The sequence below is a fragment of the Panulirus ornatus genome, chromosome 56 (genome assembly GCF_036320965.1).
Source record: "Panulirus ornatus isolate Po-2019 chromosome 56, ASM3632096v1, whole genome shotgun sequence".
In the NCBI taxonomy this organism is placed as follows: domain Eukaryota; kingdom Metazoa; phylum Arthropoda; class Malacostraca; order Decapoda; family Palinuridae; genus Panulirus; species Panulirus ornatus.
This window is the reverse complement of record NC_092279.1, coordinates 21869508-21895961: the sequence shown is the minus strand read 5'-3', so window position 1 is coordinate 21895961 and position 26454 is coordinate 21869508. Positions and strand designations below refer to the sequence as shown.

Genomic DNA, 26454 nt, shown 5'->3' with positions numbered 1-26454 from the left:
GGCACTTATTTTATCAAATTCAACCAACTCAGCATATGAAGGAAAATGGTGGAAGCTTCTTCTACTAATGCTTTAATTCTTATTCTGATGTATTCAAAAGGAGAAGTGATCCCCATACTTCCACAAACCCACCAAGGCTTGCTGGTGCCATATTACCACAAACCCAGCAAGGGCTGTAGAGGCAATACTTCCACAAATCCAGCAATGCATTCTCGGGGCCTGTCTTTTGAAACACTTTCTACCTAATTTGCCCACACAGGTTCAATATGGGAAAAAAATCTTACATGAGTAATCTTCAGTGTCCACAAAAACTGTGTCTGCCTCTCATATACTCACAAAGGTGATACAAGGCTATGGTTGATTGTGGATACAAGCATATGACACTCAGGGTGAAATCATCATACATCTGATTGCTGATTGCATAAGCACCAGCAACCCACCTCAGTGTAGTTTGGCTATCTCTGGGGAAGTTTGTTCTTTCTTTACTCTTCCTGGCTACAATTTCATTTTGGGAATTTGTATTCTGGGCACTGTATTTTTCCTTTCTAAGGAGGTGACATTGCCTCTGAAAATACATCAGGGAACAGACAAGGCTTTTTACACTGTATATGCCGAGTGAGTTAAATTTGATACATTAAGTGCCAAAGCTCATATTATTTCTGTAAAGAAGTTAGAGAATTAACACACTGACTGCTGATGACCCATATACAGGCATGTGGGAAAACACAAGTTCCTTAGAACAAGCAAACCCGTCATGTGTCTGCACAGTGTCATTTATCTAAAAATATTAAACCATACCTTTTGACTCAACTCAGCAATTAAGTTACAGGGCCATATATTTTACAAATTTCTAAAACTATATTTAACCAATTTCTAAAACAATCAAAATATGTTGTACCCCTTCCTACCTGTAAGGAATTGATATCTCCTGTCTTTCACCTTATGAAGATATGGACATATTACCCTTCACTAAAGACTCCCTCTGGCCAACTCATTCAAACTCTGCTTTCACAATAGTCTTACAAAATTTCAAACCTCTATCTTCTCAATATTTTGTCAGGAGATTCTAGAGTGCACTGAGATCATGTATAGCCATAAGCCCTTTCCTGATTCAGCAAAATTATCACTGCAAACACCATAAGAGTATTATTATCATGACATCTATACTATTCTGCCTTACTTTTAATCAGTCTGTCTTGCAAGTAATATCCAGGCTAGATATGAATGTTAGAATATGTAACCCAAAACTGCAATAACAGCAAAAGTTGTATCAACTCAGTCAATTCACATCCAAATTAAGCCAAACTGCTCTACATACTGAGAATTCTGATAAATTCTGATTAATATCTTTTTTATTTTTTCCTGATAAATTCTGATATCTTTTTTATTTTCTCCTTCCAACAGCTGAGCTAGAGGGAGAGGCAGGGGTGTGGGTGGGGTGGGTGGAAAGCCTTCTGCTTTCCTAGATTGTTTCTACCATGAGATTTAGATATCTTACAGACAACCTTGTTATGGACCATCAGGTCTCCTGTTATCTTTTCTTCCCATGTACATCAGTGTACCTGCTAGGTGAAGTAAGCCGTTCCAGTGCTTCAGTTAAGTTAAAGGCGTCCTCCTCATAGTGGTTGATAGTTACATTCTGGTAGCCCAAGCCCTCCTGTGGAAATTTTTTTTTATAACATCAAAATATAAAAAATCAGCTGCCATTTATGCCCTACTGTTCGCAATAATAAAATGGCATACTGCATATGTCAAAACTATGGTCACATCCTTAACATCAAAAACAAGAAAAATTCTGAGAACAAATATATAGTAACTTGCACCACGAAAATAATTTCCTACTCTACATGGATTTATTAATATCTATCTAATTACTCCTTACTTTCCTGCTCCAGAATCCCCTTTTATGGGACTCCTGCAATGCACAGAAAGCAAGCTATGTCCATGTGGTGGGATCACATTTCATGGTGTATGGGGATGTTGTGCGTATGTCTGTAGGAGGTGAGTGCAGTTCAACTGAGGAGTAAGTGTTCAGTGTCTTTAGTATGGAACTTTCATCTTGGACATGAGGGGTCTTGTGATATGCTGAATCAGTATCACTATGTTGGAGAGTTTGGTGGTGTCCAGAACACATACAAAAAATTGTATATCACACATGCCTGGGAAGTGTGGTTTCACATTGGTATAAATCTGGTGGAGTGAATTTCCATACTAGGCAGGAAAAGGTGGATGTTTAATACCTGCTGAGTGAATCATTTCTGTGTGTATTTTATCAATGTCTTTTTGCAGGGGAAGAGAGGGATCCATCAGGTATTGGTTGAAGAGGCATGATGCAGGGGTGAGACATCTATTTCTACTTGGGGCCTGGTGTTTGGAGATGGAGTGATTTGGGAGGGAAAGGTTTAGTACTGTTGTAACGAATTGAGTTCTGCCCATAATGAACTGAAATTGTATTGGAAGTATTTGTTTCATTGTGCCTCTGTTAAAATCTGTGGGTGCTGCCTTGTAGGGGCTAGGCAGCTGGTGAGTGTTCTAAGTGGTTTGCAGTTATGCTCTATTTGATTTTGACAGGATGGATGACCAGCTAAGTGAAGGGTAGTTTAGGGTGATTAGGGATTCTTTCTCTTGTCCAAAATTTGTAGTGGTAAGTGTTATAAATGCGTATAATTTGTTAGCCCCTAAATAATCAAATCATTCCTCACTCCAACCTTCCATCTCTTTCTTAGTGTCCTAATTACTCTGTTCCAACCACTTCTTATAAGTATAACCACTTAGTAATCCTCCCAAAATGTCCAAACCATTTCAGCATACCCTCTTGACCTTCCTTATACATACTTCTCCAACTATCACACCTCTCTCTTATCCCTATCATTTCTTATTTGGTGAACTCTCCTCTCACCACATATAATCCTCAAACACTTAATTTCCAACACCTACGCTCTTATTTACATTTTTGTCTAAGGCTCACACCTCGCATCCATAAAACACCAAAGAGACTACTACACCATCAAATACATCCACAGTATATTCCTATTCATGGGTATTCCTCATACAGGATACAATCTAGGCTTTAGGAGAAAGAATCAGGACATGTACTTGAACAATAAAGTTATGACACTAGCCTCAAAAAGTATCTTAACAACAGCAGTGGCCAGCTGGTGAGAGAGCCTCTGGGAGGTATCCAATGTGAGAGCTAGCTGACGCTGTTGCCACTTGTCATACACATACTTTGGTGGAGGCACTGTAAGAAAAAAACTTCTTAAAAAGACATTTTGGCAGTTTGCTTTGATTAACAAAGAATTCATAAAATAAAGTAATATTTCAATGAAAACCCTACCTATTGATAAACATAAAACTCTCTTAGTAAATGAAGATTTACAAAACTTAAGGACCAATAAAATGGAAACTACTGCTCTAGTACACCATCACTGAATAGTCAGCTTAACAATCTGTTTGTGGAGTTTTCACATTAAAGTCAAGTCTGTGTTAAACCCCTGTGTGAAGAAGACATATTTATCAGAATTCCACTTGTCTGTATTGTACAATGGCTAAAACTATATTAAAAATGGTTAGCTTGAAAGTAAAAATACCCAGTCACCATAAAAAATACCTGAAATACTTTATACATAGAATATTAATACTGTCAGATATCATTCACTGAAGAGACAAGCAAAACTCATTCTCACTTAAGGTCTAAAAAAAAATGGAGCAAAAGATACAAAAATACAATAAAAGGCCAAAAAGGGGGAATAAAAAGGTCAAAGGCTCCTATCAAGACAGATTTTCTTATCTTGGCCAGGCCTTTCAAAAACAAAAATGTAAAAGGAGCAAGTGAAAAATGAAAGTAAAAGAAAGAGAAAGGTAATCTACCAGTTTTGAAGTGAAAACACTTGCTTTTTAAGAATGACAAAGGTTCTGAATGTTAGAAAGACATGAGAGGGAACAAAATTCCAAAGATGAGCAATAGAAAGAAATATACGGCCTTGCAGTGACTATATGACATGAGTGACTCACGAGGGAGATTGCTTTCTGCTAGCTTGATGCATTTCTGTGCCTCTGCGTGGTGTAGGCAGCAGAACCATACCAAGAGGAATGAAACCCACGCAAGCAGGCGAATAGTGGTGGCGGCATACCAACGGAGGGTTGGGGCGGCGCAGGGAATCTGTGGGGTTGGTTGGGGTGGGAAGGGGGACAAAGCCTCAGTAGCCACCGCCATGGCTAGCTGCCCGCCCGTGCCATTACACTGAAAACAAAAATCAGTTATTTGTTTATCATATCACACTAAGCTAAATAAATATGATTATTCACATACAATCCTTTCTACTATATATCATCTTCACCTATTCAACATATTACAATGACCAACACAAAACACCTAATTTCAGTTATAACAAGTATGTATTCCAACAATAAGACATATATCAAGTGACTTAAATCTTCCTCATCCTTGTAGTGCCATAACTTAAATACCCCTAACCCCAAGACTACTGACAACCTCATAACATAAGCCCAAGTAAATTCTTGGGCTTGCTGGAATTGACAAACTAAAATTCAACAAATTTCAATATCTGGAGGTGCAAATTTCATCTTCTGAAGAAACTCATACAAGGATCATAATACAGCATAATTTCACTGAAATTACCCAAATTCATCTAATGTTTATCATCTGTATTCCTCTTCATAAAAATTGCTCAAACGTTTTGAATCATGTTAAACACAACTGCCATCAAACAATAATAACCAAACCACAGAAAAAACCTGGAGTAGACAGGAGTTTTATCATAAAAGCAGAGTTTTTTTTATTTTTTATTTTTTTTTTTTTTGCTTTGTCGCTGTCTCCCGCGTTTGCGAGGTAGCGCAAGGAAACAGACGAAAGAAATGGCCCAACCCACCCCCATACACATGTATATACATACGTCCACACACGCAAATATACATACCTACACAGCTTTCCATGGTTTACCCCAGACGCTTCACATGCCCTGATTCAATCCACTGACAGCATGTCAACCCTGGTATACCACATCGATCCAATTCACTCTATTCCTTGCCCTCCTTTCACCCTCCTGCATGTTCAGGCCCCGATCACACAAAATCTTTTTCACTCCATCTTTCCACCTCCAATTTGGTCTCCCACTTCTCCTCGTTCCCTCCACCTCCGACACATATATCCTCTTGGTCAATCTTTCCTCACTCATTCTCTCCATGTGCCCAAACCATTTCAAAACACCCTCTTCTGCTCTCTCAACCACACTTTTTATTTCCACACATCTCTCTTACCCTTACGTTACTTACTCGATCAAACCACCTCACACCACACATTGTCCTCAAACATCTCATTTCCAGCACATCCATCCTCCTGCGCACAACTCTATCCATAGCCCACGCCTCGCAACCATACAACATTGTTGGAACCACTATTCCTTCAAACATACCCATTTTTGCTTTCCGAGATAATGTTCTCGACTTCCACACATTTTTCAAGGCTCCCAGGATTTTCGCCCCCTCCCCCACCCTATGATCCACTTCCGCTTCCATGGTTCCATCCGCTGCCAGATCCACTCCCAGATATCTAAAACACTTTACTTCCTCCAGTTTTTCTCCATTCAAACTTACCTCCCAATTGACTTGACCCTCAACCCTACTGTACCTAATTACCTTGCTCTTATTCACATTTACTCTTAACTTTCTTCTTTCACACACTTTACCAAACTCAGTCACCAGCTTCTGCACTTTCTCACATGAATCAGCCACCAGCGCTGTATCATCAGCGAACAACAACTGACTCACTTCCCAAGCCCTCTCATCCCCAACAGACTTCATACTTGCCCCTCTTTCCAAAACTCTTGCATTCACCTCCCTAACAACCCCATCCATAAACAAATTAAACAACCATGGAGACATCACACACCCCTGCCGCAAACCTACATTCACTGAGAACCAATCACTTTCCTCTCTTCCTACACGTACACATGCCTTACATCCTTGATAAAAACTTTTCACTGCTTCTAACAACTTGCCTCCCACACCATATATTCTTAATACCTTCCACAGAGCATCTCTATCAACTCTATCATATGCCTTCTCCAGATCCATAAATGCTACATACAAATCCATATCTATGAAAATGTGAAGCACCACCAAACTCTGCAACTTGGAGTCATGAGGACAACAGAATCATCATGAGAACACCTATAAACTTCAAGTTGAACTTTGGATTTCATAGTTGAATGGGGGAATACATGAAATAATTAAGGGTGTGGCACAAGACTTTTGATTACTGAAACTTCTCCCTTTGGCTCTTCTACTTTCTGTTCTTGAATGCATAGTCTTGATCATTCCACTGAAGTAGTCACTGATAAATCAAATACATCTCCATCTTACCCTATTCAACAGTGGTGTTCCCTTTGGACTCTGTCTTATTGCCTAACGTTTTCCATCTATCCATATACGACCTACTTTCTCCAACCTCCAATCCCATTTGTCTTAATCCCAATGATTGCACTCAACACACTCTTCTCTTCTAAACTCTTATTACTTGTCCTTTTTTCTCAAGCAGAAATGAATGGGGAAGCAGTAACCTGGTTAAATTCAACAGTGCTAAAATGCAACATCTCACTAATATCTTTTTTTAACATCAATTGTTCTGAAATTCAATATCAAAACACCTAAATTTAACCTTTCATAACCATTTATTCCACTTTATCCTGCAAACTCAACATGGTAAACATCACAAAATCTGCTTCCCAAAAGCTGGGGAAGCTGCCTGCATAGCAGTCACATTTTTTGCAAGCAGCTATTCCATATATATATATATATATATATATATAGGGGTTTCATCCCCTTAATATGGAGTACTGCTTGCATGTTGGGTGATTGTTCTTCCTCCTCAAACTCAGGCAGAGTAGAAGGCGTTATGCCTTATCAACTCTCCTGCTGCCACTTCTCTTCAACAATTTCTTTCCATCCACCTTACTCTCTTGAGCTGCTTGTCTTAGCCCCTCTACTTGGAAACCACAGGTACTGCTTCCCATACCTTCAATGTGGAGGTCAACCACACAAGGACAGGTCAATATAATAACACCTCTTTCGTTCCTATGACAGGAAAATAGTGGAATCCCCTTCTGTCTATTGTCTTACCCTCTTTCTATGGCTTTTTTTTAACTGAAAAAGCTGGGTTTAGAAACACCCCAAGGAGTTCAAATTAAGCCTTCCTGCATCCTTCATTCTTATACGTACACCATCTTACCTTACATGCCAGATAGTCATGATGGGGGCATCCTTTAGCCCATGTCATGTCGGCATGACAATGCATGCCCTCTTTTTATTTTCTTTCCTATGTACTTCCATACTTAAGAAAAATCCACTACAAAACCAACTTTAAATTTCATAATGGAACAATGAATGCAGATAAGTGATTACATCTATCTAATCACCTGCATCTGATTTATTTCTTTACCATGTACAACAATTAGTTATTATGTTATATATAAAGCTCTGTGATAGTAGTCAGTTCGACCAAGTACTGTGGCTGCAGAGAACGACTAAAAAAGCCAAGCCATCTGAAATAACAAACCAACTACAAGCACTTGAGAATATTACTAACTTCTTTGGTGTATTTAGACTGGGAGGGCAATCTGAGTTTTATACATGCTCATGCATATACTACTTACTTTCCTCCACTAGAAGCCCTTTTTAAGGAGTTAGCCATATCCAACAGGTGAGACCACAGATTCAGGGGAGGTGATAACAGAACACTTAAAGAATAAGTGTTTAAAGTCTTCAAAATGAAAGTCATAGCTTTAGCATGACGGTTCCTATGATATGTTGCATCTGTTTGCGGAGATGATTCATGTACAGAATGCAGATGAACAAAAAAACCACTCATAAAAGCCTAGGGAGAGTAATTTCCAATTCTTGTGCATTAGGTAAGATAAATTTAATGCTGGGTCAGGAATGCACTTGACGAATCATTATTTCATATGGTGCTTGTCGAACAATTATTTTGTGTAATATATTTGTGTTTTTTAATCATGTTTATTGGAAAGTGAGGGAGGAGGGGAGGTCGCTAGTATAAAGAGCTGAAGTGTAAATCAAGCAGAGATAATGTTTTTGTTTCCATTTGGAGGTTGGTGTTTGATTGTAGTACACTATGGGTTAGAGGGGCCTTGGGCTATTGTGTACCAAGCACACTGAAGTGAGATAATAGTGGAAGAATCTTACTTTCACTGTACATGTGTTGTGTTTATGTTTGCTGGAAAGCCAAAAATTTAACTATGGACCTTGATTTGGGTGGTTTCCAGTTTTACTATGTTTGCCTTCTGGCAAGGTGGATGACCAGGCAGGTGAGGCATAGTGTAGGGTGATCATGAACTGTTTCTTTGGTAAGCTAAAGTATTCTTTTCCTAGTCCAGAACGAATAAAGGTAGGCATTCCATATCCGTTTAGTTTGTTTATGGCCTTTGTATTAATTTGTAGGGGAATAAACGTCATGTGAGAATTGTGTTCAATGGAAACAGGTTGGCTATTCTGGATTATCAGATGGTGCAAATTGATTTGTACCAGTTTGGATTTCAGAGGATGATTGTGGCTTTTAGTGAGGCTGTAGACATTGTTTTAAGTTAGCCAATGTTTTAACTTTCTGGTGTAAAGTTGCATATCTGTTGTGCTTGAGTAGTGTCAGGGGTTGTGATGAGACTGTGAAGTCATCTGCATCTAAGAAAACTTTCCTAGCAAGGACTGTGGAAGGTGTTGGAAGGCCTTGTAGGAAGATACAGAAGGAGTTTGGAGAAGATAGTCTCCTTGAGGAACTCCACTTTTAGAGTTTCATGGGTTCTTGAGGTGAAGCCTCTGTGATTTAAACTGGCTTGTCGCCCTGCTTTAAAACTGGTCATTGTCGCCCTGCTATAAAACTGGTTAATCACCTTTTGTACATCTTTTTCTTTTTGTGGAGGCTGGTGTCACGTATCTTTCATGACAGGATTCGCTGAGAAAGTGTCAAATGCTTTGCTGATATCTAATGCCACTTAGAATAGTGCGAGAGGGCAGCTTGTGGCTGGTTGCAGTCTTTCAGGATGTGTTGTGTAAGGGTCGTATCACTCGTGTGCAACTGTGGTGCGCGGGTAAAGAGAGACAGTTTCTTGAAAAGTTTGGATTAGCCTCATCACTGTGCGTCATGAGGGCTCTTATGCTTACCGTATAAACCACTCGGGAACTTCTGACCAATACGGTGATATGAGAAACTGCTCCAATAAAGAATGGTTTACAGAAACTAAATATCATCGTACATGAGGCGGAGCTTAGAGAGGAATGCTCAATGCTTCGTAAAATATATTTTACACGGGTTGCCCACTTTTGATCTTGTTCAGAATTCCTAATCATTATGTTCATTTCAAATTTCAGCACTGCTAAACGACCAACAACAGGAGCTACTGGTTATAGACTACCCTAATCCAGTGAGATACAGTTGTCACAACATAATTCACGGCAAAACAAAGCGCAATACCCAACAAACAAATCAATGCGCATATGATGGGCTAGGAAGATCTCCTTGGCCGCATTCCCGCCCACTCAACCAGAAACAGGGTGCAGGCGGGGATCAGGGTAGTGGGTGTAAAATTCATTCATCTGTCTGGTGAGCGGACCATGGAGAAGGTTCGGAGGCAAAGAGGAGGATGAAGTGGTCAGTTCTGGTAATACAACTCCACCTTCCCACCACTGTACACTTGATTTTATCATGGTTTCCCCACGTCTGCCAGAATCATTATAATACACTTTAATACAAAGAACGAAATGGCACAGGTAAAACATGACCCAATCAAGGCCATCTCGGGTGAAAGAAAAAAGTAAAAGAACATGCAAGCAGAAATTAATCAGGGTTTGGCAAGATTTTGCAGACCTGACTCTAAAAGGAAGAAAGGTTATATGAAGAGATAAAGACAGAAGAAGGATAAGAATTCCACAACTTAGCAGTTCGAGGGAAGGTGGAAGCATCATAGCAGTCACTCCTCGAGTGGCCTGGTCTCTATACATACATTGTGAAGAAACAGCGGCAAAACTCGTGCCACGGGTGCAAACCCTGGTGGAGGGGACAGGAAGACAGTGGCAAACATAATATCTAGAGAGCAGAGACAGAGCGGCATCATCGCGGCGTACGGAAAGGGAAGGCTGAAGAGGGGCGGAGGATGAGCCACCGACATGAGTAGTATTCCAGACTTGGGCGAATTAGGTATGAAAGAGTCCTCACAATAAAAATATTCTGGGCACGCATTTAACACTACCAGCTTCTGGGATGCGTCTTTATTCTCATACTAGCTTAGGTGGGGTCTTTCACCATCCTTAAGTGGTTAGTAGTATCCAGCCTGACGCATGCCCAACCGGGGAGGGCGCATACAATGGGCCAGTTTGGATTATAACAAGGCAGAATATTGTCATTAAATATAAAGAGGAGTACACACACATAATTATATAAAAGTGCGTGTTTGTGTCATTATCATCAATTTGTAATTAACTCTGTACTGTACGGGGAGGCGAATTTTACACTCATAAAAATTCTCTTACTTGTCATAACCTCTGAAACTTGTGTACGCTGTCTGCAGTAACCATGTCGTCAATCATTCTTATCCATTCATCCACCACACTTATACGATAAACATATTTCTTTACATCCTTTTCAAGTTTCTTACTTCATTTCATGCTTTCTCCTATGGTCGCTCCTATGGTTCACTGTCCATATCGTTGATTTGTTCACAACTTAAAAGGTTAGGATCAGGCTACCCCTAATTCTAATCTCTTCCACGGAGGACAAATTAAAAGTCTCTAGCTTTTCCCTGTACCCGAGCTCTCTTAATTCTGGTATCATCTTGGTTACCCTCCTTCGGACGTTCTCTAAAAGCTCTATGTACTTCTTTAGGTGCGGTGACCAAACATGAGAAGCATATTCTTACTTTAGCATGTCGGATAAGAAAAGCTCACTATATATCTCCTTAAACATACACTCAAAGCTTTTCTGATATTTGCCAGCAGGCAGCTTGTCTCCCTAACTATTCTCCTAATATCGGACCCTAGCGATATGTTCCGGACGAATACCTTTTCACACACAGAATCCTGAAGCTTATTTCCGGCTCGATAGTAATCACAGACGCCGTCTTTTGCTTTGTCCCATGCTCATTACTTTTTTTTTTAGTCTGCACGAGTCCCCTTGCAAACCGATACAATCCTCCTCCCTTTTCACTTACCTCGTTATATTCGCATCATCTGCAAACATATTCAAGCTCTCGGGAGCAAAAACCAAAGCAATACCTATAGAGGAGGGAAAGTGAGCCAACATTGCGGCTTAAAGCAAGTGGGTCAAGGCTTTAAGTTAGCCTGGGAGTTTATAAATCACCGCTTTCCACTCCTCAGTCAAGTAAGGATGCAAAGCTAGAGCCACCCCAGATCATATCCCATGCTTTAGTGTCAAATGCTTTCTGACATGCGAACACTTCCACAACTGCTGAATAGTAACGCCACCAGAAAGAAATACCTAGTCACATTCACTACGCTAGAACTAACTGCACTGAACATAATGCCCAATGTGAAACTGAGCCGTTCGCTCTCTGGCCTATTTGTCTTCCCGCCTGTCTGTACCTTCAGCTTCTGCCCTCATTATGGTTACATTAACAATTCTTGTGAGGCAACGTCAGGTGCTTCACTAACATGCCGACAGAAGAAACTCTGCAATAATAATCTGTAGCCCAAGCCCGTTTTTTTTTTTTTTTTTTAAAGCACTCTGTCTATAGTAGTGGGGAAAAGACAAACAAAAAATGTAAACACATTAATCTAACCTCAATTACGAAGAAAAATGAAAACTAACATATAACGACATGAAGAAAAACTGAAACATCATTTTAGGTGTTAAAAACAGCAAGTTTGTTTCACAACCCCACTCTCCCCACCCACCCAAAAAAATACTACTTACAGTAGCCTAAAGTAATCCAATATCAAACCAAAGGCTTTTGGGTCAAATGACTCATAACAATGTATGCTAAAAACAGAAACATGTCTCTAAGTGATCTATATCACGTGAAATTCATATCACGCGTCCCATGATTTGTACGGTGGGAGAAGCGCTTAGTGTCCACTCTGCTGACGCACCCAATGAAACACATTTCTCATTAGTTACATTTATACCCACTCCATGAAAACTCACTTCCCAGCAGCAAGTGGAGCCTTTACTAGAATATCTACTTGACGTTCCAGTGATTTCCATACGGAAAACTTGCACATCTAACGAATAAAACTAAAATCTCAAGTATTACGGAAGTAGGAGTCACCGTGCGACAGCGACACTAGCTGAGAACGTATCTCATGGAGTACGTTAGTGGCGCCATCAGTACGCGCGCTCTCTGGCGCCTCTTTGGACACGGGACTGTGGTGGATAAGGCTGTCTAGTGACCATCCACTCCATGACTGTGTTAACTCTCTTATCACGACTTATTCTCATTCAGAAAACATCACAAAGCAAGACCGATCCGCATAAATGAATTATTCGGTAACTGTTTTAAAGGCACAACAAATACTGGGCCACGCGTGGATAACAGAGTTGGTGGTGGTGATCAGTACTGGGGAAGCTTTTGCATACTACACTGTTTAGCTGTGAAGATGATTAGTAATCCAAGCCTTGGATTATACATGATATAAATGCTTGTTGCCGTCATACATCTTCGAGATGACCCTCAGAGATCTTATGATGTAAAAAATACGGGTTATGGAAACAAGGCGACCAATAAACTCAAAATTACAATGAAGAAATTATTCCACATGATTACACAAGATAACCACAGACACGAACTTTTTGAACAAAGAGACACACACAGCACCTGGTAGGAATTAAGTGGCACAATATCGACTCCCAAGTGTGTGTTTTACTCACTTGATCTGCACGGGGAGGGAGTTTGACACTCGTGGGACCCCATCTGTTGAACCATCTCTACTATAATACCACTTTTTAAATTCATGTATGCAGTTCGCATTTACTAAGGCAACATGCAGTTTATTTATCATCTACTCTCATACAATATGATAAATAAACTTCGTTACACCCTCTCTAATAAGCTTAATCCTAAATTTCATATTATGGCTTCTGCTTTCCCAATTCTTGCATCTTTCGAAGAACTGTTCACTGCCTACATCATCTAGGAGATTTAAAAGCAAAGACTGTTTCTTAGGCGTGTGTGTGTGTGTGTGTGTGTGTGTGTGTGTGTGTGTGTGTGTGTGTGTGTATGTGTGTTACCGCACTCTGCATGCAAGTGGTTAAATTGCGAACGAGAAACCATCTACGGAAACACTGTCTCTCAAAACTAGGATTATGTCTCTTGAAGATTGTCTCGCTCTGCTTCTGCGTGTAGTGTTGCCTCGAAGCTGTAAGTTATATATATATATATATATATATATATATATATCTTTTTTTTTTTTTTTTGCTTTGTCGCTGTCTCCCGCGTTTGCGAGGTAGCGCAAGGAAACAGACGAAAGAAATGGCCCAACCTACCCCCATACACATGTATATACATACGTCCACACACGCAAATATACATACCTACACAACTTTCCATGGTTTACCCCAGACGCTTCACGTGCCTTGATTCAATCCACTGACAGCACGTCAACCCCGGTATACCACATCGCTCCAATTCACTCTATTCCTTGCCCTCCTTTCACCCTCCTGCATGTTCAGGCCCCGATCACACAAAATCTTTTTCACTCCATCTTTCCACCTCCAATTTGGTCTCCCTCTTCTCCTCGTTCCCTCCACCTCCGACACATATATTCTCTTGGTCAATCTTTCCTCACTCATTCTCTCCATGTGCCCGAACCATTTCAAAACACCCTCTTCTGCTCTCTCAACCACGCTCTTTTTATTTCCACACATCTCTCTTACCCTTACGTTACTTACTCGATCAAACCACCTCACACCACACATTGTCCTCAAACATCTCATTTCCAGCACATCCATCCTCCTGCGCACAACTCTATCCATAGCCCACGCCTCTCAACCATACAACATTGTTGGAACCACTATTCCTTCAAACATACCCATTTTTGCTTTCCGAGATAATGTTCTCGACTTCCACACATTCTTCAAGGCTCCCAGAATTTTCGCCCCCTCCCCCACCCTATGATCCACTTCCGCTTCCATGGTTCCATCCGCTGCCAGATCCACTCCCAGATATCTAAAACACTTCACTTCCTCCAGTTTTTCTCCATTCAAACTCACCTCCCAATTGACTTGACCCTCACCCTACTGTACCTAATAACCTTGCTCTTATTCACATTTACTCTTAACTTTCTTCTTTCACACACTTTACCAAACTCAGTCACCAGCTTCTGCAGTTTCTCACATGAATCAGCCACCAGCGCTGTATATATAACCAAACATTTTACAATTTCCAACATATTTAAATATGTATATATGTATATATGTATATAAATATGTATATAAAATGTCTTGATGTGCTGTAACAAATAACTCACCAGGCATCTATCTAAATACGCTGTGGTGTTTACTACAACTGTAAATATGCAAATCGACGCATTACTTTAACAAAAATACTGATAAACTGTATACATCGAATAATCATAAACTTAATTCTTAAACACTACTGAAAAACTTAAGCTTTTGAAGATTTATAATTCATCACGCGAGTCACACGATTTGTTCAACCAAATAAAATAATTTGGTATAATTTATTGAGTTCCTCACCGTTAGCGCCAGGCAGGCGACTACACTTCTTGACGGCCGCGTTTTCTATGCTCAATGTTGGAGCTACTCTCGTCTCCCGCTTTGTTTGTATCGTCTTTACGGCGCCACATTATCATCATCTCCCTTGACAATGGAGATCCAAAAATTAACCAGCAAAAACCTCCCACAACCGCATTCCGCCACAGCATGTTTACAAACCCGCTCGGGGGCACACACAGCGCGCTGGCTGTAAACAAGGGTCTGCCTATTTATAGCTGGGACCGTCCCGCCGGCCACCGACACCTCTCCTCCACCAATATGCAGCCAAGTCCAACAGTATTATCAGAGGCACGTTAACATCCACTGATCCCAGGCGTAACAAGCACTGCCTACCCCCATCTATCTCCTCTACTGCTGACGTCGATAATATATAATGGAAGTCCGCTATTACCTGCGTGGTGGCGTAAACCTGGAAGATAAGACTATAGTGGCGTCATAAATGCTATCAAATGCCCGAAAAACCTACCATACCCGTACATACGAGAGAAAATGAAGATCATGTCAGCTCCTCAGTACCCGCCTCTCGCAGCATATACACAGCGACAGGCCTTCTAAAAATACTTTTAAGCTGATTCGATGAACCAAGTGCTAAAAATATTAGCCTAAATATTATCATTCCGTTTGGTAACCACCCTCGCCCCAACTCCCAAGTAATGCCACACTTGCAGAATCCATCCCATTTCTCAGTACTACTGGTATATTTCTAAGTACGACCTGTTAAGCTCTATGTAACCACAATAAACTGAAATGCTTTTTGTAATCCATAATCAACTAAGATTTTCTATGTAACCCCACAATAAAGCACAATTTTCTATGTAACCCCATAATCTAGTACAATTTTCTGAGTAACCAAAGAACTTTAATTATCAAATTGACACGAAAATGAGATGTATCGAGTCTCTACAGCGAGACAAGGAAGGGGCGTTGAGTAGAAGGCCATAAAAGGCTGGTAAGTCGACTAGACCACAGACAAAGGTATGGCAGTACATTTTTAGCGATTACCGCACAGGTGGCGATCTCAGCGACCATCCCAGACACAACAAATTCGCGCTAAAGTCCCTAGAGCTTACTGTCCGTTGGATATCTTCTAAGTCGTAGCTGGCGAAACAAACGTAAGAGCAGTTAACCAAGTGGTTGATGTCACAGCGTCCAGTGCTGATGGTCACCTACATATACGGATGTACATAGCTGGCCACGCGCCTCACTAGCCGAGAGATCCGACCAACATTATGCATACCGGGGACGTCTTGCAACCCTGCAACTAAAACAATTCTCTCGAATATTATTCACATTTTTTCGAGTTTCCTAAAAGACCACATATGTGAATATGTGTCGTAATCATTAAAACAGGTGATATTACATTACATAAGAAACTGTTCTGGCGAAGTATGTTCTGTTCAATCCGAAAACAACAGACAAATGAAGGTGAACGAGCGTTTGTTTACTGCTGTACACGCGCCATGGAAGACCCCGCTTGCTGACCCCAATACAAGTATCAGCTTACAGGTTCGGCCTGATAAACTTACACTATCGCACATGGTCACACACGACGTCTTTTGCTTGTGTCATTAACAGGTCTATGTAGGCGAATATGTATGTCATTTTAAATGTTGCTCTATATTCATTGGAGCCATTCACACACACACACACACACACACACTTTCAAGACCTGCAAGATAATAGCGAACCTTATGACCACACACCAAAGTGAAGGTTCAATTTAGAGGATCGTAGGAGAGCTAGTTCTGTTAGAGGCCGCCATTACAGTTCGCTGAAAAGGATAGTATCGTCTGTCTATTCTATCTATATCTCTGACGCTCGTTCCCTCTGGGAACTACCATCAAGGGGGTGGCCACGGCAAAAGGGTCTCCACTTACCCATGTCTTAACATGCCCCCCTCGCATACACAATTCCACGCATTCTTCCTTCATTTCTTTCCCACCAGTAATCTTCCAGTCTACTTCATGTTACACCAACCCCTTTCACGGTACTTTCATACACACTCAATGGAAACTCCCCGTCTTGCATTCTTTCCGCATTCCCAAAACACGTCAAAGTATCACGTCAACCCATTCTATCACTCCACAATTCATTCCCTTGGCATTTTTTTTTTCTTCATTCAGTTTAGTCATTCCACTTGCTCCTCTCCAACTGCTCATTTCCACTGCCTAGATTCTTGATCTTTGCGATTTATTCAGTGTACATGTTTCGGCTGCATAGGTCAGGGTTGGGAGGACTGTGTTATCCCTCAATCCTTTGTTCACTTCCATACTTACACCTCTAACCTTCATTATTCTAGATAAGGACCCAATTGCTCTCTTACCTTGTACCGCTCTCTCCCTTATCTCTCCTATGTCACCAAAGTTACCCAAAATACTTCTAAATACTAAATTGTGTTACCTCTTACATTCTTTCTTCCCCCATATCTATAACACAGTTTAGTACACTTTCTTCTCACTATAGATCTTTGCAAAAAGTACACTTTCATTGTTTCTTTTCAAACACAATTTCTTTACTTTTATTCGCATTTACCGTCAATCGCCTATGCTTAGCACATCATGAAACATACTTGCCACCTTCTGTAACTCCTCACTTTCAGCAAACAACACACACACATAGGAATGGGTGAAGGCAAGCAAGTATGAATATGTACATGTGTATATATGTAAATGTCTGTGTGTATGTATATGGGCGTTTATATATGTGTATAGGAGAGGATGGGCCATTCTTCGTCTGTTTCCTGGCACTACCTTGCTGACTCGGGAAACAGCGATTATATATATATATATATATATATATATATATATATATATATATATATATATATATATATATATATTATATAACTCCCAAAAAATAAGCGAGAGAAATGTGGAAAAGACAAAACAGAAAAGGCAATAAATACCAAATCTCTCTTTGCAAGAGACATACTGTACAGTCACAGCTCTAAGGAAAAGAGATGGCGACAGTTGGCGTAAAAAAAAGAAAAAAATCTGAAGACAAAGACAAGAAAGGAGACGTTTACTGCCACGCACGCCCGACCGTTGACCCGAAGGAGCCCATCCGTCTCCTAAACATTTATTCCCCAACTCTCAGCTCCAGCTCCTTGATGGCACCATCAACTCTCCCGTGGACAACCGCATTCTATAAAATCCACCTTGTTATCTTGTTTACCCTCTTACTTAAACGTGGAAATATGTGTTGTTACTCTCCCTAGTACATGATAACTCGGACTGCGAAGGTCTTATATCGATGAATCTCCCACGGGCAGAAAAAGTACATTTATAAAAGAAAAAAAAAATTCACGCGTGCCGAAAGCGTAGCCCGTCGAGGTGAATAATGGTGATGATGCCAGCGAGGACAATTGTTCCACCGCCCTTTGCTAAGCCCAGGTTACTCTTCTGCGTGACAAGCCCATCGCAAACCGTAATACATTCTCGATCTTTTTCACACACACACACACACACACACACCTAAGGCCCCTGACTATCGTTTCTCCTCTCCAGATGATAAAACTATTTTACCAAGCTACAGTTTTCTTAAAGATTACAACATCCACTTCCCCGTTTTGCTCAACCTCGCTTCACTTCCCAAGCCAAATAGTGGTCTCCAAGCGCACACTGCTGGCGACGAATAGGTCCAATTTCAAGGTCAAGAGCCCCGTTCCCATATATCACTGAGCGTCGAGAGGTTTGAAAGTTAAGACTGAAGGTCTTGCAGCTGCAGTTACTCATCGTTAATGTGGCCTCCGGCCTGTGCTGCCTGCCACCTCCCATCGCTCGCCGCTCCATAAAGTCGCCACGATCTAGGTCGGGTTATATACACTACAGTACGTTACCTTTTATTATATGTTTGATTGGATAATCTAACAGTTGGCCTACACTGGGGTAACTTACATTCCGATCAGTCTAGATGATATAATTGAACAGTTAGGCTACACTAAATCAGTTTACATTCCGGTCAGTCCAGATGGCATAATTTAAGCTAGGCTACAACACATTACTTTAAAAGTACGATACGCTTGGTTGGGATAACTGAACAATTAGGGTATACTAGCTTGCGACAATTGAACACTTGTGTTATACTAGGTTGGGATAACTGAACACTTAGGTTATCATACTAACATAGGGTAAGTTTTGTTGGGATAACACATAAGCTACATTAGGTTTTTCAACACCACCACGGTACGACCCTTGGTATATAACGGCACGACCCTTTTCAACACCACCACGGTACGACCGTTGGTATATGACGGTCCGACCTTTTCGACACCACCACGGTACGACCCTTGGTATATGACGGCACGGCCCTTTTCAACACCACCACGGTACGACCCTTGGTATATGACGGCACGACCCTTTTTGACCTTACTCTTAGAAGTCAGTTCGAAGTGCATGACAGCATACCTAAGGGTTAATACCGCGATACTGAGAAGGGTCGTACCGTCGTCATGAACGAGGGTCTTTTACAGGCGTGTTCAGGGAGTCGCGTAGTGGTGCTCACGGGTTCTTCTCGCCATGGTGATGGGGTTGATGACATAGGGGTAATATGGCCCAATAGGTCGTCCGTCGCACATGTACCCAACACCTGCGCTACGCGCTACAGGTGGGGAGGTAGCGCCGACACCACTCAATGAAAGGGCAGAGGTAGACTGTATTACTGCCCTCCAAAGCGCTCGCCCACACTTATTTATAATTACGTAACACAACTACTACTACAACTACTACTACTACTAATGATAATAATATACTACTACTAATACTAATACTAATAATCATAATTATAAAACAATTATAAGGAAGCGTGGAGAGATTCATCTTAAACCATACTACTGTACCTTTATTTGCCAATAGAGACAATGCATTTCAATGTCAGTATGGATGGAGGAAGGTACGCCCACCGGGTGATCATATATGGGCTCAGCCATGAATCATCAAGCCCGCCCTTCGTGTCCCCTCCTCCTGCTACACACACACACACACACACACACACACACACACACACACACAGCAGTAGGGGATATAATTAGTTTCAACCATGGATGGACTCGCCACACACACACAGCTCCTAATCTGGCCTTACTTTTCACCAACATACCCGGACACCCTCCTGGCGTATCCCAAGCTGGGTAATAAAACCCACCTTCACCGCCACTTTTATTGTGGGATTTCACTTGGGGTCGTCCGGGGTGTGTTCAAGCGGCTGTGTGTGTGTGTGTGTGTGTGTCTCCCTCAGGCGTGGTGGGGCACGATGCATTCCTGGCGGAGGTGGAAGGTCGTCACACGGTATAAACGCCGAGGAGGTGGAGGAGGAGGAGGAGGAGGACGCGCCCGCCGCCTTAGGAGCGGCTCGCTAATGACCAGGATTCCTTAGGGACCTGTCCGTGGGGGTCCATGGTCCCCTCCATTTATCCCCAGTCCTGATAACGTCCCGCCTGGCCGATGTCCTCCACCCGGACCCTGTTACCGATGTGTGGCGTGGGGAGGTCACCAATCCTTAGGGGGGGGGGGGGGGGAATCCTTCTCTGAGCCCGGCTAGGAGGACGCTCAGGGGGGAGGACGGTGGCGGCGGCGAAGAGGATAAGTAGGATCGATGGACAAAGGATGATGATGCATCCTACGATCAGGGACCGAGGGAATCATGATCCCAGGACGCGTCTGAAGACCATCCCCAGGGATAATAACGTCCTTACGGCTTAACTACGACAGGCTGCGCACAGTGTGTTTACACAAGGGGGAAGTAACTTATGTTGTGTCTCGACACACATTCCGACGCGACTTGACGCCAACATGACCCGCGACAGGGTCGTATGCCCACCACCCAAAACGGATTTCAGGATGAAGTGCGACGCGTCCACCACATACGTCCCCTTACGAGACACTTGGCCAAATACAGGAAAAACGAGCTTAATTACGGCCGTCCGAGACGAAGCATCTCATGTTGAGAGAGAGAGAGAGAGAGAGAGAGAGAGAGAGAGAGAGAGAGAGAGAGAGAGAGAGAGAGAGAGAGGGAGGGGGGGGACTTCTTACTCGCTCACCAGTGATCAACAGAAGAGCATTTCAGGATGAACCAACCGTGTTAGGAACGAATGTCTATCCAGACATTATCATCTTACCCAAGCACGTCAAAATGGGGTTAAGACTACAGAGAGAGTTTTAGAACGAATGAAATAATTACAAATGATCAATAAGACAATGGGTAACGACAGGGAAGGGGGAAAATATAGGGCATTTTCCGTTTTAGTTTTACTCAACAGAAAATGACACACGAATCACCAACATCCGCCCAAACCGACACAGAAAGCCGTTTTCAGTGAAGAATAATTCATTCATTGCTGAACGAACTACCTGGTGCATTACAGATATCGAATACCTGACGAAGTCCTCAACGCTGGTCTGAAGAGGGATTCCTCAAACCCCCCTCGCAGTTCAACTTAACACTAATGCTCAAGACAATGATGGGACATTCCTCTCTGTATCATGGTAGGAAAACATTCTCTCTCTCTCTCTCTCTCTCTCTCTCTCTCTCTCTCTCTCTCTCTCTCTCTCTCTCTCTCTCTCTCTGGGAAAGGTCTGGCATCATTTACCAAAGCCTTAACTTGCAAACTGATGTTGTTGTTTTTTCTTTGCCAGGAAATGCAAGTAAAACACACACAGACACACAAGCCATAACAAGAAATATGGTGAAAAAAATGAGTAAAGATGCAGTCACTTTCATAGTTTGAGGGTAATGGACGAATGGAATAACATTAAGAGGTTTAATTGTGAAAGCTGAGAACGTGCAGAAGTAGTATGACAATAGAGAAAGTCCAGGAGATTGGGGCCCCCCTCGAGTGTACTTACAACTCCCTCCCCGTTCAGTGGGAATTAAATAATCAGAGAAGAGGAGGAGGACATCCAGAGAATTTTACGCAAATTCTTTTCAATTAGCCTTCGATTCTGTCCACAAAATCACTTAAGACGATGCGAAAAATGGGAACTGCAATCATCTTCTCAGCACCCGGTCGTAAGATAATAATCATCAAAATGGGTGACGGGGAACAGTGGTGGGCTGAAAGACTGAGAGAAAGCAGCAACTCCTTTAGTTAACGCAGGCATCAGATGAGACACAAGAGGCCCTGTTGTGAGGTGTGCTAAGGAGGCGCTACTAAGCACGAGGCTCCGTGTGAGGTGTGCTAGGGACTGTGGACCGTAGGAGGTTCCGTGTGAGCTATGCTAAGGAGGCGGTGCTAGGGACGAGGTTCACTGTGAGGTATGCTAGGGAGGCGCTGCTACGCAATGTGGACCGTATGAGACCCCGTGTGAGGTGTGTTAGGGAGGCGCTGCTAGGTAATGTGGACCATAAGAGATCCCGTGTGAGGTATGCTAGGGAGGCGCTGCTAAGCGCGAGGTTCACTGTGAGGTATACTAGGGAGGCGCTGCTAGGCACGAGGTTCACTGTGAGGTATGCTAGGGAGGCGCTGCTACGCAATGTGGACCGTAAGAGACCCCGTGTGAGGTGTGCTAAGGCGGCGTTCCTCGGGAATGTGGACCGCGGACCTTACCTCGCCAGTAAAGCGGTAACCACTGGCAGGTGTGTTGGGGAGGAGGAGGAAGGAGGAGGGACAGGAATGGGGGTATATAACAAGCTGGACAAGTACCCAAAGCATGAACAGCCACGCCTCCCCGCAAGGTTCAGTGACCACGCTGAACCCTATATCCTCCTCTGCAATGACAAACATCTACGAGTATCGGAGCGACGGACCAGACCAGACTTGCCAAATGATTAACATTTCACGGGGGGAGACCTGTCGACGCTGCCATTCAAACGGCTACCGCCGGGCGTGAAGCACGGTGAAGAAGAACAATGCGGCCGCCAGGGATGATAGACTTCCGATGCTCATCGCAGATTAGATGCTCCCAAAAGGACGCGTGGAGGTACTAGGGAATGATCGTGCAGCAGGTCATCCCGGCCGGCTAGCATCAAGTGTGGGTCGAGTGAGGTATGAGAACCTGTACATGGCCCGTACACCCTCACACGCTAGGGAACTGGTACGACCTGGATTTATCTTCCTAATTTATCAGTTCCAGCGGAGAAAACTATTATCGCTATAATCCAGCACCGTACTCCTGGAATGTACACACCTCGATTAAGAAGAAGAAGAAGAAGAAGAGGGAGAAGAGGCCTGACTTAACACTGCACAGACAATGGCATCATCGTCTCATCATCGTCTGTGAGAAAGACATCATAGAGGGAGGGAGAGGTCGTCATCACCACACACGACCTCCTTCCACCAACAACAGCACGCCTTACACGGAGGCTGCCATCATAGATCCCATCGCCAGTCCACCACAGAAGAGTCGCCATCAGCACGAATGAGTCAAGTCACACACAACCACCACCACAGACGACCCTCTACCACAACCGTCATCCAAGAGGAACCGCCACCACCACCATCTCAGCCGAATCACCACAAGAGGAGCTACTACCGCATCACTACAATAAAAGGGCCATCACCACAGCCAAGTGAGCCACACACGCCATGCCACCAACGGCAGGGAGCCACAAATCATCACTGATGATTCGACACCATCGACAGTGTTCGGTGGTATTACCTGACTCTCTTACTGGTACCATGTAAGCCTCGTTGCCCCTCCTCCTCGGCTCATGACCCTCACCTCTTGCCAGGTTCAATCATGCCTCTTCAACTTCTACAAGTTCCTCCCTCCACCTCACCCTGACATCTACCACTCACTTCTACAATCCCTCCCTCACCTCACCCCGACACCAACTACTCATCCCTACGAGCACCTCCCCTCAACTTGACACCCATCATTCACCTCATCAGACTACCTCCTCATGCTGACGACAAACCACAAACCTTATGATCTCCCATAACCTGACACCATCGCCTACCATTTCGTCTCCCTACCTTTTACATCTGTTACTCCACGTCCACTTTTCTCCTCTGTCTATCCATTATATTACTACATTCCCTTCTCCTCCTCCTCTTCCTTCTCTCTTTAACACACAAACACACACAGCCAAAGCCAACTCACCCCACCCCCCCATCCCTCACGAGAGGCCACCGCCACCCTCCCCTTCTCAAGACACACAAACAACCGCTTCCCCGACACACCTTACAAAAAATTCCCACCGGCTCCTCCTGCAGCAGACCTGTCCTGCCTCTGCTGCTTCTTCCACATCTCCGTTATCGCTTTCCGTTCACCTTACACACATGTTCCTCCTCCACATTCATTTCAGTATACCTGACGAAAACCCCTGACTCATTAACTCTGTTTATCACGACTTTATATCTCCCTTTAAATCTAATATTCTTCTGCTTCCATCTCCATTTTGTCTCCCAGGAGTTCGGGAACAAAATAATACATTTTCTCCATCCTCAGTTGCTCTTCTGATGTCCCTCCCGTCTCACATGTCCTGTGACCCCCTCTACAACAACCACAACCACACACCACACCTCTCCTTACCCCTATAGCTCTCCCCACACCCACTCACACATCTCCTATGACAAATCCACCCACTGAACTGTCTTTCCTTGCCTCCTCCCATCTTGCCCTCCCAGAAGGTCCATGGTAGAGGAAGATGGCGCAGCTGGGGGTTGTGATTGAATGGAGGGTGTGGACCAGAACGGCTGGGAGGTGGGGTGAGGTGTCGCCCGATACATTACTGAATAAATAGCGAGACTTTAAGGTGCCATGCACAGTCATGCGACAGAAGCGCCACTGGGGGGGGGGTTCAAATTTCTCTTCCGAACATAAAATGATAAGGAAATCCTACCGGCTGATGCTTTGCTTATCGTTTATTTGTTTATCTTTTGATATCGGTGGAATGTCAGCTTTCATCCTGAGATCGGGAAGAGCACGACTGAAATCAGAGACCTCTCGCCTGATTGAGACACTTGGCACCTAACACTCCGCCATACCCACAAACCTCCCTCCCTCTCCCACACCTTCCCATACTCATACATCTTAACCTGAGCTCCCTTACGCACCCGTACATCTACCCTCCGATAACGCTCCACCCTCCCTCGAAAACGGTAACGCATCCCCTCACATTTACCACACCAATACATCTCCCTCCCTCACACGTCCTCACTACCTCTACGCAATCCCATGCCCACCCTACGTCTCTCCCAAGCCTCTGGTGCCTCACAGCAGCAGCTCGAGACAGGAGCCAGCGGCCGCCCCAGCCGCCTGCCCTCCCACTACTGTATACACTCGAGCAAGGACACGACGCCTTTCGCAGTGGAGACTCCTCCACTGTATGTAATCCACTGCCACTACTGGTTACTCCCACTCCAGTCCCCGTGCCACTGTAAAGAGTCACGGTCAGTGTCATTCTCCCGTCTGTGGTAAAGGCCATCAATCACGCCACCTGGAGTCAAAAAGCAGCGAGTGTCGGTTCAACAGTGGCGTAACGTGCGAGTGTCGGTTCAACAGTGGCGTAACGTGCGAGTGTCGGTTCAACAGTGGCGTAACGTGCGAGTGTCGGTTCAACAGTGGCGTAACGTGCGAGTGTCGGTTCAACAGTGGCGTAACTTACTATAATGATAGGCTCGGTACACACACACACACACACACACACACACACACACACACACGTCGGGTCCTCAGAAAAAGCTGGTCCACCCGGGAATTATCATGGACGAGCGGCTTTAGTGTTTTTCCCTGACATGTTGGGGTTCCTTAGGTGTTCGTGACGAGGGTATGATGTTTACATTCGTCTCTTTACCTTATGAATTAATCACGTCTTAAGCTAATGCCTATACACACACACACACACACACACACACACACACACACACACACATATCCCCACTCCAGCTTACATCAGGTACCCATTTACCGACCAGCCCATTAAGGGGTGGCGGGTTAACAGCCGGGTCGTCTGTAACCCAGCCGCCCCGTCTGGGACTCGAACCTGGGCCCAGTAGACTGGTGGGTGGCATCGCTAATCACTGTACTGCGGAGGATGGCAGCAGAGTCCAACAGATGACGCCAGTACCAGACGGTGCACTCATCTCCCGTCCAGCTGGTGCTACCAGACGATGCTAAAATAACAAGAGGCCTTCTGTCTTTTCGAGTAGACACACACACACACACACACACACACACACACACACACACACACACACAATCACTTACAATTTACTCATGGCATGACAGAATGATCTGAACAACTTCATCTAAAAATGTGAACCAAGAAACGCACTTCAGAAACACTTTTAAGTAACGAACCAACGCAAAAAAGTTTTACAGATAAACTTTCCGTTTAAAAAAAAAAAAAAGTAATACGAAAAAGAAATCGTGTCGAAAAGGAATTAGCAAACGTTATGCTGATACGACAATTCGTTAATCAAACACAACTCATTAATGGAATTCCAGAAATTATGAAGTTCAATGATCACCGAACATAATCTTTTCTCTCATCTCTTTATCAAACTGGGAACAAAAGGCCCAGAGACGTACAAAGGCCTCCACAAAGAGCCACATGTTTCATTATAATGCCTTAATCAAGGCGACCTCTGGACCAACAGACCAGACAGACACTTTTCTTACTCTCCCACAACCGAAATGTTCTCCCACTATCGAAATATTCTCCCACTACCGAAATGTTCTCCCACTACCGAAATATTCTCCCACAACCGAAATGTTCTCCCACTACCGAAATGT

The 26454-nt window shown here is 43.4% G+C and overlaps 1 protein-coding gene across 16 annotated transcripts in view; it reads right to left on the bottom strand.

Annotated features, from left to right (window-relative positions):
- LOC139766006 (uncharacterized) overlaps positions 1 to 26454 on the bottom strand; it is a 513479-nt gene that overhangs the window by 49203 nt on the left and 437822 nt on the right. For 14 of the 16 annotated variants that reach the window (XM_071694071.1, XM_071694063.1, XM_071694060.1 and 11 more), the window contains 3 exons: positions 4015 to 4243; positions 3123 to 3241; positions 1563 to 1657 (listed from right to left, as the gene is read on the bottom strand). In XM_071694071.1, the coding sequence (XP_071550172.1) occupies positions 1563 to 1657; positions 3123 to 3241; positions 4015 to 4216 (416 nt within the window). In that variant the 5' untranslated portion in view covers positions 4217 to 4243. Of the gene's footprint in view, positions 1 to 1562; positions 1658 to 3122; positions 3242 to 4014; positions 4244 to 8924; positions 9089 to 15849; positions 15999 to 26454 lie in introns of those variants that run through there. The other 2 variants (XM_071694075.1, XM_071694070.1) reach the window with 2 other exon arrangements.